The sequence below is a fragment of the Anguilla rostrata genome, chromosome 10 (assembly GCF_018555375.3).
Source record: "Anguilla rostrata isolate EN2019 chromosome 10, ASM1855537v3, whole genome shotgun sequence".
Lineage (NCBI taxonomy): Eukaryota > Metazoa > Chordata > Actinopteri > Anguilliformes > Anguillidae > Anguilla > Anguilla rostrata.
The window spans coordinates 41865511-41877566 of record NC_057942.1 but is presented as its reverse complement, the minus strand read 5'-3'; the positions used below and the strand labels follow the sequence as shown (position 1 = coordinate 41877566).

The 12056-nt window shown below is 40.7% G+C and overlaps 1 protein-coding gene across 1 annotated transcript; it reads right to left on the bottom strand.

The window, feature by feature from the left end:
- Positions 1-275: 275 nt before the first annotated feature.
- Positions 276-9111, bottom strand: cdo1 (cysteine dioxygenase, type I). Its single transcript, XM_064297256.1, has 5 exons — positions 8895-9111; positions 6313-6390; positions 5195-5352; positions 4575-4744; positions 276-1352 (listed from the first exon to the last, which is right to left on the bottom strand). The coding sequence occupies exons 1-5, from the start codon at positions 9062-9064 to the stop codon at positions 1323-1325; spliced, it is 606 nt and encodes a 201-aa protein (XP_064153326.1). The 5' UTR covers positions 9065-9111; the 3' UTR covers positions 276-1322.
- Between the last annotated feature and the right edge of the window lie 2945 nt (positions 9112-12056).

Below are 12056 nucleotides of genomic sequence, written 5' to 3'. Positions count from 1 at the left end.
GGGCTATGAAACAATTATTCATGGCCATGAACACAGTAGCCGAGAACAGAGCAGCGTTGCAGAGTATGCAAAGATGATTCTGGTGTTTCTGTCATATGTGAACAAATATTTTTTATAGAGAAAAATGAGGCGAGGCCTAAAATGACAAACGTTCGCAGTAAACGACATTTATCAGCAGCTGGCAAAAAATCTGACAGTTGAATGAGTTCCTGCCCCGTTATTGGAAAAGACAATGACAGTTATTAAACAAACCACCAAAAAAAAAAAAAACGCTATTTGACAAGAGGAAATATTTAATGGTTTACACTCACAGCAGGTCATTCCATGATCAAAGTCAGCCAGAATATACATTAAAATAGATACTGATTTTATTCTCTTGCACTGCGAAAAAGCGTTTGTAAATATAGCTACAATTACAAAATTAGCAAAAGACCTGAGAGAGAGGAAGAACGAGAGTCTTGTTCTACAGAACAACTCATTCCACATACAGTCATTATTTTAACCGGCTATTATAACGCTCTAAAAATCCAGAGGCAGTCATACAAACCTATAATTCACCTCTACTAATACTTATCAAAACAAATGTCCGGGCGTGGTACTCAAGTAACAAAAACCAATTAACACCAAAATAATCTGTTTTGTAAATATAAATTACCTGTATTGCATTTCAAAATAGTACATCTAAAAAGCTTTAATGCTACCATTTTAAATTTCCGCTTGTTCATGAATTGCTATGTCTGTACATTTTAAACAAATGTTAAAACAATTTACGTTTAAAAAAAAAAAAATCAATACATCTTAAAAGTGCTCAATTGTGTGTAAAAGAACAATATTGATCACAGAAGGCCTGCAGATAATCGTTTTTACATGTTGTCAGCATGCATGACTGCGACCAGACGCACGCTCTTTTTTTTCTCTACTTTTACATTATACACGTCCACCACTTTCATCCCCCATAACAGTACAAAGGTGTAATTACACAGGTCACAGAAACATAGGAATGCCGTTATTGGCAAGGGGCTTCCTCCAGCCTAGCAAACAAAGAGCAGATTCATTCCGTCGCTCAACCTAATGCCGCTATTCACTTGTCCGCCCCGCATTCATCAGCGTTTGCCAAGCGTACACCGGGCCGCGATAAAGCAGCTCCAATTACCGACGCGTCCTTTCAACTGACCCTCGCAATTTGTCGAAGAGTGGGCTGTTTTTTTCGCTTTGCTCGCTCGTATATTTTTATTATTTATTTATTTATTTTTTTTGCCGGTCTCCTTTCACCAGAATTTTCCGCAGCCGTGTTCGTACAGTTGCTTTTTGACTCCGGTGGCCTAGTTGTTTTCCTGTGAAACTGTGGTTTCCTAAAAAAAAGAAAAGACACGGAATAGGATAAGTCAGCATCAAATATTAGTAAAACCTCAGTGAAAGTTAAGCCATCGCCGCATTTCATTTTTGTACTAATGTGTCTATAATAACACATCTATCATGTTTATAACATTATAATGCATTGTTGCAATAACAAACATCATGTTAACATGCCACAACACAGTTTATGTTCTCCAAAGATAATCTACATATGAGTCTAATACAAACATTAAATAGAAATTTGATATTGCATTCCCTTCAAGCCCTCTGATCAAAGACAACAAGCACTTCAAAAAATGAAAACCCAGTTAAATGTGTTGTTGGGCGAGCGATGGTCCCTACTGAGTGGGAATCCTGTATGATGTTTGGGGGAGTGGGGGGGGGATGCATTTCAAGTACAAGCAAACACATCCAGTTCATTCTGTGTGCCCTTTAAGACCATGAAGTCCTGACAAAGTAAATCACTAAGAACAACAAGGAAAGATGGGGAGGGTGTGAAGAGGGAGGGGGGGAGAGAGAGAGAGAGAGAGAGAGAGCAGGTGATGGTGAGGTAAGCGAGAGAGAGGATGGTCCAATCTTATCAGAGGCCTGGTGTTGTAACGATCTCGGGGCCAGAAAGCAGTTTACTCAAGGCAAGCTTAAGCAACGGCAGAAGCTCCAGATAAGCCCTCTTTATTTACCAAAAAACTGGCAGAAACGACCCCCAAAAAATACGTGTTCCACATTTATTACAGTGCAGGCTTTCACACGTTAAATTCATCACCCTCGCCCCCCCCCCCCGATGGAAGGAACGGCCTTTCAGCCACATATCTGCTGACTTGTGAAAACAGATTCCAAGAATTCTTTCCTCGTCTGGAAAAGGGACCTCAGATATGTATTTTTTTTTTAAAAGAACCCTGAAAATACTGTACAGCGAGGCCCCTGAATTTCTCCAGTGACCGTGTCTAACAGGGAGGACGTGACAGAAAAGCAGGCCTCGCGCTGCTCATTTTACAGCATTACTGGCGGCAGTGTAGTATAATGGCTAAGGAGTTGGTCTTGTAACCTAAAGGTCGCCGGTTCAATTCCCCGGTAGGACACCGCCTTTGTACCCTTGAGCAAGGAATATAACCTGCATTGCTCCAGTATATATCCAGCTGTATAACTGGACACAATGTAAGTCGCTCTGGATAGGAGCGTCTGCTAAATGCCTGTAATGTAATGTATTAGGCTGTTATGCCCAGATATTAACCGCCAGTGAACTTATGTTCATGAACAATTTGAACTTTTGTTTAACACGTCAAAAAAATGTGTTCGGGCTTAATATTGAATGATCAACACTATCACCAGTGCATGTTGTGTGAGTATAAGCGCACGTCGATCATTTTAACATAAAAAAGTGTGACAGTCTTAATTAAATCATGATTCCTCTCAGCACTTTCCCAATTTCACAGGAAAAGAGAATATTGTGATGAAGGGACAGGCTTCACTTTAACCTTATATTCACTTAAACTATGAATATAAGGTTAAAGGGCAAACAGTAGGCTTTAATTTGAGGGTATTTATACCTGGGTAGAAATTACAACCCTGTTTATACAAAGTTCCCACATTTTAAGAGTACCAAGTACAATTGGACATTCAGCTATTCAGCTGTTTCTTGGCCTGCTTGTGGGTCATTGCATCACTAGTCCATGCACAACAAAGGGTCTCGAGTTGCCTCTTGGAGTCTGTTGCTGTTGACTCTCAACAAAAGGCCCAAAGACGTATCAAATCCACTGTGCTCGAGTACGGAGCCAAAACAACACAAATCGCGTCACTGTCCGAACACCGCATCGTAAATTAAAAAAGGAAAAAAAAATCACATTCGGTATAAAATATGCAAATTACAGGGCATATATTTCAACAAATGACAGAGACAAACACAGGAGGAATACAAATATTTTGCTTTAGGAAACTGCTAAGGGAAAATATTTCAGTTAAACATATCTTGCTGAGTCTTTTTTTTGTGGTGATGTTGGTTTTCTGTGCTGAGCTGCTCTATATTCTAAGCTCTGAAATGCAGGTGTTTCCAGTTTTGTCTGTTGTTGCTACACACAGGTCAAAGCATCGAACCTGACTCAACCTCTCCTATAAAACGTGGCTCTCTTTTTCCACTGCCAAACTGAGAGACAGAAAGGTTTTGCCAAACTGTGGCAAAATGAGCTATGGACACTAACTTTTTCACAGTGAAGTGCACAGAATTCTAACTCTCTAATTCTAACGTTCCTACTTGGATTGACAATTACTTTCATTCAGGAGTACCTGCATTTTAAAAAAATATTTTGTGCTTAAAAAGAATGCACAGAATGTGCAGTAGCACTGTGTGCTCAACACATTACGTGAATGTCCAGGGGATTCGCTCACAAAAGGTAGCTCAAAACTCATTCTGACATTTGTACACACATTTTACAATAGGCTGCTTGCATGACTCCCAAACAGAAGGGTGACACCTAACCTATTTTCACCTAGTTACAACAAAAACAGCCGCATTCTGATCAATGGTGTTTTTCACACGGACTCTGCCGCAACATGACTTTTCTTTCCCCTTTTGCACAACATCTCGGCTCCTGACTCCCGCCGCTCGCCTGATTTCAACCCAAGCAGGCGAACACGTGCCTGCCCTAATTCATTAAAGCAGTGCAGCCAGAAAGCGCTTGTCATAAATTACCTGTGAAATGCAACCTTTGGTTTGGAGGACATAATTCATGGAGGAACTTGCCAGTGGAAATATTAGCGGCCTGCCATTTAAACATTTAACTGCCGCTTTGAGATCTGAGGTTATTCAGGCCCTATCAGTGAGTTTATGACTCTTCTCTCTGCACTTTCACACATTGCACCCGTGTGCTCACACTCGTTCTAATATAAGAGCTCATTGGCACCTCGGCCTATAGGGCCAGTCATACGTGTGTGTGTTTCAGAAACGGAATGGTTTGCTCATGATATTCTTTCAAGACATAAATGTTACTTAAATGAAACCATAGATCCAACACTGATATTTTACGCGACGGTTGACGGATGAAATGAAATGACACTGAAGTCTTCAGTCAAGTCAACTGGCATTCATCTGAAGCTTGAGTGTACTGAAGGTCAGCCCCTCAGCTTTATCTGCAGGAACAATAGAAGCCACTAATGGCCGTGTGATTGGTGGGGTCGGAGGATTTGGCGGTAAGTGAGTGAGTAATTTAAAATGGTTTCCTTACAAATGGAGTCCTTTCTCCGTATTTACTCCAGAACGTCATCTTGACCACGTTTTTGTGTCCCGTGCGCTGGTCGAAGGTCTGGCAGTGCTGGAAGGGGGGGCTGTAGAGGTGCAGGCTGGCGGCACTTTCCGTGTGGCTAACGTTCTCCACGCGGTGCAGGCCCAGGGAGTCTGAGTCGGACAAAACAGAGCGCGTGCGCAGGACGTTCAGTCATTCGCCAGCGGTGCATGTATGTGTGGGGGAGTCCCCCAATGAGGAGAGGACCCCTTCAGCACAACTCACATCTTACGCAGCACCAAACTGGACCGTGTGCATGGAGACAACAGTGACACGGCAAAAAATGTTCTGTTTATCACGCATGTTTCAATCTAATGGCGGCTGTACAGTGTGGCAGTGTTAAAATGTGTAAACTCAGAAAAACACACACAGGGCTATATGCTGACAGACACATATAGAAATACACTGTGCTCGGAAAAGCACTTCATTATTTCTGTATGTTGTGCAATAGAGGAAACGCAACACAAGCGTTTAAAAGTGCTTTGGTCTTAATTTGGTTCAGTGTAACGTACCGGGAAACTGGGGCTATAAAGCATAGGGGTAAGAAGCGTTTCGGATCTCACCGTTTATGTACGCGCACTGGTTCTCCTGCAGGATCCTCTGGGACCTCTGCCTCATCTCTCCCTGTGACTTGCGGTCCGGCCACTCGTACAGCGTCTCCTTCAGCTGGCCCTGGAGCAGCTTCATGAAGCAGTGGGAGTCTGTGTGGTCGTGGATGCTGCTGCAGGTGGGAGAGAGGACCCGGACACACGTCAGAGGGGGGGGTGGGGGGGGTGGGCTTGGGGTTGCCGAAATGTTCCCGCACCGTCCAGGGGAAACCTATCACCACCACCCCTCAATTAATTTTTTTAAGCAGCATTCTGAAACGCCAACTCAGCCTCAGGGTTGGTGCTATGACACCCTCCCCCACACAGGGGGCACTGCAGCTGAAGCATGTACTGTACGCTCCTCTCGTGTGCCCACCTGTGAACCAGTCATTGTTTCAGACTGTACATATGACAGAGCTAGCGCTAACTGGAGTGGAAGCTAACTATCAACAACTGCTAGCCTGTGGGCACCAGTTCTGTCCAAGATTCAGTGTTACACGCTAAGCTGATTCGCGTTCGGTCGTTGCTAATTAACTTTCTGACACTGGATATGTGGCGGTCACTGTATATTACTTTAGGTAATAGTATAAGCTGCAGAAATGTTTATCAAAATATTATTTCCATTAAATAATGGATTAATTTGCAAGCAGATATCATCAAGGGCCTCCCCGTCTCACCGAACTCTGGTTCCTTAACGCTGCGAGCAAACAGGACTTCACAGAGTTACATGTGTTTGTAATTAGGCGTGGAAGTCTGGCTTTCCGACTCGGTGCTGAAGTACAAAGTTCCTCTCTATAATAATACAGGAGAAGCAGTCTTCGTAATCAGAAAGAAACACTTTGCTCCTTGCTGTAGCCTTGAAAAGGACCCTGCTTTTGAGAGATTGTCTCGTTCCTGCTGACTGTAAGAGAAAACCGTCTTTATATCTTGTTACCATGCGACAGTATCATTTCTGGGCTTTTCTGTAGGGCTGAAAACGCACGAGTCACGGTACAAATGATGCACCGTTTTCTGACAGCGATCCCGGGGTGCAATCTCGTTACTCACCGCTCTCCGCCAGGGCGGATCGAAAACGTTTATTAGAGACTCCTCACCTGCCGTGACCTTCACCCCAGCAGAGGATCATGAGATTGAATTTTCCGTTCCCCTCGTCCACCAGGTTCCTGGTGTACCTGGAGGAGGTGAGAAGAACACTCTATCAAACAGTATACTTACGGTAGTCATACAGCCTTTCTCTTAAAGCTCCAGTCTAACAAGCTCCAAAATTAGATTCACAAACTCACATTTTTCATCATACCACATAGAAAATATCATGACAACTAAATGCCCAAATCTCACACCAAAACCAATGTGTAGCTCAATGTGATCTTTAACACCCCAAAGTAAGAACTAGTCCATCCCTAACCTCCCCTTAGAAGCAAGTGATCTGGAAAATTTGAGAATCCCTTGGTTCTGTGGCTTACATGTTAAATTCACAAGAAGTGTGGTATACTTTCTAAAACTTTTTCAAAAATGACCTTTGGTTGTTTTCAAAGTATATTTTCAGACCAATTCTATCGTTTATGTCGTTGCGTCTCGTTTCAAGGTTCACTTGCAGCAATGCTACATGTTTTTAGTGAGACCTGGAGTTTAAAACGGTTGCAAATCAGCTGTTCTTTGGAGAGGGAGGGGGGACAAACACTGAGAGGGGGGGGGGGTCATTGTGGTTGGAAATTCAAAGCGGCAGTGAGACTGCTCTCACATTAACAGCTCTGGCTCCCAGCCAGGAGACTGTCGGTCTGAATACCAGGTGCAGCACCGTTTCTGAGCTCCAGAGCAATATACCAGACAGCCCTATCGCACGCGAGCCCGCCCCCCCCTCTTCTAAAAAAGAACATGGAATCTTTAACAACGTATACGCAACGCAAGCGATTTTTTTTTTTTAACTGTTCACCCATGTGAATAAACGTATACCATACGTACGTATTCCTTTTCTTATTGTTGTTTAATACAAATGTCAGTTTAAAAAAAACAACCCATTTGTTAAAACAGGGGAAAACATAAAATTCTATTCCTCTGCAATTATACTAAAGTTCAACACGGCCAAACGTACATGTATTTTTATTTATGAGCAAGAAAATGGCTCATGAAAGTAGGCTACACCTTTTTTATGGTGCGCTAAATATAGTTCATAAAAAATAGACAGGTATCAACTTGCATAGATCAATTCGGTTAAATGGGGATATATTTATGAACAGTGTTCGACAGATCAACGCCCAGCATAAGATATCAAGTGACACAGAAAACAGAAAATGAGGTTGTCTTCAACGCGCTCAGAATCCTTTTCGACGCATTTTAACAAGTGTACGCGTGCAAGAATATCTCATAGGCCAATTTAGACGCTGATTTCAGAAGCACGATAAAAGCACAGCAAGCTATCCGCGGAAACACTGTCACAGACGTGCGCGAGAGACCGAACAGCAAGAAAAACAAATCTCAGTCGTTGCAGGTTCGAATTTCTGGACGTACAGTTCTTGGTGTTGCAACTACGTCGACGTCATAAAAAACCCCACAGCAGTGCGCAGATCATATTTTAACCAGGTCCGCGGGTGTGAGCTGTATGCGGACTCTGATTGGTAAGTTTGTCCCCACCCTCCGTTGCCTCCGCAGTCATGTCCACTCAAAAACGTTCACGGGCAGACTTGAAAAGCCATTTGCCGCCACCTACGTTTTCACGTTGAAATGAACGCAGAACAGTTATGCGCACTCCACAAAATCATGTCTATTTGTCTTAAAAGCCCGTCTTAGACTATTAAAGAGGAACGTGTCATGAAGCAGTCGATGTTTTTAAGTAATCCAATATTCTATGTTGTAGAACTGACCATCTCTACATATGGAAAATCATGCATTCAGTAAAAAAATAAAATAATTAAATAACATAATCTACGTCAATGCAGTTCATTATAAGTGTTGATTTTACTTTAAAAAAACAGAACACAACGAAATATCGATAAAAGAATCTTTGAAATTATTTTATTTGCTAACCAATACATGCATATATAGCCTATGTATGTATGTGTGTATGTACGAATGTATGTATGTACACACACATAAAAGCCTTGATTACCCCCAAGTAAACCTTTTAAATGTGATTCTAAATCTACCCAATGCATGCAACGATATAGTCTATATTTAGACATGAAACTGCAGCTCTTAGCTAACTGTTCTCTTGCTACGTCCCTTGGCTCACCCTCTGTACGGGACAAACACGTACACGCAGACAAAAAAAAAAAAAAGATTATGATAAGGAAGGCTGTTATATGTGATGGTTTTGTTTCCATGAAGGATTTTCCTTTGAAGTCCTCTATAGCCCAAGTCGTTCATTTCTGTGAAAGATTTATATGAATGGCAGACCTTTAATTGTGCTGATTTGTTGGTCAGTAATTTAAAGGTTAATGTTCTTCACCAGTTTCACTGAAGTAGTCTACGCTCCATTCGATTATGACTACCCCACAAATAGCACTGCCACAGAAAGGGGGTTTCAGCTTTCCCCCCCTGAAATATTCAAATAATTAAGCTAGAAGTGCAATATTTTATGCAGGACTATTTGACAGTGATTCAACAACAGGAGCAGCAATCGCAAAAACAACACAGTAGGCTAGCAATCACCACCAATAATAATGATCAAAATCATTACCTGAACTGGTCGAATTTCGCGTACTTCATCCATTCGTGCGGTTTACTCTCATAAGATTCCATAATATTCTGCACCTCCTCAACATTAATGCTATCACCTTCAAAGAGCTTGTGCAAAATCTTAATCAAATCTTCTAGTGTTTCAGGTTTCATGACTTCGGTTTGCTCCATTGTTAATCGGGACCGTTGCCACGCCGAGAGTATTTAATTAACGGGCATTGCTTACTCTTTATAGAAATTTTGGGTGAAGTTTTGTTGGACTGTACCAATACAATCGATGGTGAATGCCAACTATATTGTAGCAGCTGAACATATTTTTAGGGAAATCCCATGACCAGGGTGAGTTAAATTAATTTAAATATAGCATATATAGTAAACAATAAAAGCTCTATGCGTGAAATTATTATTTTACCCAAGAAAAAAATCACAAGTGCCTCACTCAACCCCCTCATAGCTGTGGGGTTATGGTTTAATCCTCTTTGTCCAGTGCTCAGCTCTCAGCTCTGTGACAATAAGCTTAGCTATTCTAAAGATTCCTTTGAACTGATACAAAGTCCTCTGAAAACTCAGGGCGAGCAGATCTTCGTCTTGCACCAGTATAAGCAACTAACATTATTTTCTAAACTATTAGTTATGAGAAAAAATAAATACACAAGAAAGGGAAGCAGGCAACGACCCAGCTCCCTTACAAAAAAAGTTGTTCTTATCTAAGCAGAGCTGATTTGCAACATATTTAAAATTAGCAAGTATAAATGATCAACATTTTGCAACCTTTGGGTTTGGGTAATAATAATAATAATAATAATAATAAACAAGAAGAAGAAGAGGAAGAAGAATGTTGTGTTTAATCATGTTGGGGAACTGAAACTTTAATATCAAGATCTACAAGATCAATTATCATTCCACAGCATATGATAATATCTTTTTTAAAAACCATACGCCCACACATCTTACTGTTATCCTTGGTGATCTGATTACCTACATTTTAGCAATGAAAAGAAGGTTATGAAAGTAATCTGAATGTAATAATGTGATGTGAAAAATGTTTCTCTCACACATTGGCTTGAAAGTTTTCGCAGCTGCATCACCACAAAAATATGAAGATTTAATTTAAAATGCAACTAAAAACCTATAATTCATAGTCATTCAGTATGTCTTCAAAATCAAAGTGTATCATTTTTCATACTGGCTCTGGAAAATACCTTGAGTTTGAAAATAGCAAAGTAAGCAGCAGCCAGTAATCTACCTTATTATTTCTGACAGACTTACAACCATTGGCAGGCATTTTCAGTTGGCAGTGGACATCGAGGGGCAATGATCTCATAGATGTAACTCTTTAAAGGACAACAATGACCTTACTCTTGCCCTTAAACTTTTGTTATGTAGAATCGCATCACGGTTGGGCTGAGTTGGATCTGGCTGATGTTGAAAGTCTTTTGTTAAATTTTTTACTAAAAAGCTATCCTCCTCTGGCAACCTTTCTTTTATGTGAAAGCAGATTCAGAGTATGTGACAGTAGCACAAATGACCAGAGTAATTAAGAATGCATATTCATCTTTTTACTCAGTTTACTTATTCAGTGTGGCAGCAAGCGTAGATGAACGATTTCATAACAGAAACCATGATTTTAGGACATTAAATTTCATTGTTGTGTTTTTATTATTTGTGGATTGATGCCTCTTCTCTCCTCCTCTCTGGGTTGTGCCTGTGAGCGACTGCTCTCCACAGGGCAGTCTAGAAGCTCACACCTGGACTTCAGGTCAGTCACTTTTTTTTTTTTAACCAGGTGAGCCTTTTCTGATGCTTGGCAGGTGAGGTAGATGCAGTGTGCTCTCACTGACATCCAAGTGATGTATGTTCTCATGAAATCTGAGTTATAAAAGTGTGCTGTAAACATCCACAAGACCATGATAATGTGCACGTGTGCGTGTGTATGTGTTTGTGTGTGTTTGTATGTGTGTGCGTGAGTGAGTGCATGTACGTGCATGTGTGTGTGTGTATGTATGCATGCGTGTTAACTACTGTATATATATTTTTTACAATATTCATTTTTCAAATGAAATACATACTTATTTTTACGGTTATTCTTCAATATTGGGGCACGTGTTCATTGCATACATTTTTTCAGTGCTTAATAGACAATTTAAACAAATCACAAAAATTTGAACTGTCACAGAAAGCTGAGATATGGCTGAAAAATCGGACACTTTGGATTTCCTTCCAGTTTCATCGATGTTTAGTGTCAGTCATAAAACAATGTTTCAGCCCTTTCAACCACCATCAGGGTTTCCAGGAGGCAGAGACAAATAAATTCTCTTCAGTTTTGAATTCGTCATTACTCAATCATTCTCCACCCTACACCAGTCTTCGTGTGTCATTCACAGCAATAACCAGTCCATTTCTGCCATCTGGTGGACAAAATGATACATGACAGTGTTCATTGTTCAATTCTCTAATTATATTGTAATAAGAGATTGAATATTTTATATGCCAGATTATACGTGTATATAAAATTACTGTTTAAAAAAATCATATGAACAGTCATTGCTGCTGTGAGTCAAATACCCAACTTGTTCATGGTGCAAACAATAAATGGTAAATCAGTGCAGAGGACCATATGTTTAAATTCAGTAAAATATTTCATGAGTAATGAGAGTAGTTTCCATATTTTTTTCATTATCAAGAAATGCATAAATATAACAAACCAACAGTACCATCCAGAAGCACTGGCACACTCTAATATGAAAAAAAGGGGGGGGGGGGGGTTGTGGTAAGTTGGGGGGGAGTGCAAAATACACTTTCATCCTCCCCCAGGCAGGATCATCACAGCTCCAGATTCTTTAAACATTGTAATGATTGCTCTAATATTGGAGATTGATATTTTCTGGACTTTGTTCTAGCCCATCGCCTGCTGTTTGAAGCAACCATAAACAACCTGTTGTCTCATTACATTTATATTTATGCATTCTGTCACCTTCATGTTGAATGATGACTAAGGGAGTATGGCATATGGCAGTATACCGCCTCATATTTATACCCCAGTGAAATGGGAAGCCTTCACTTGAGCGTTCCTGAGGACTCTTGAACTTATACAATGAACTTATGAAATATAAAAGACAATATATTTCCTTTAAATTTCTTTTTTTTTGTAAGAATTTCTGGG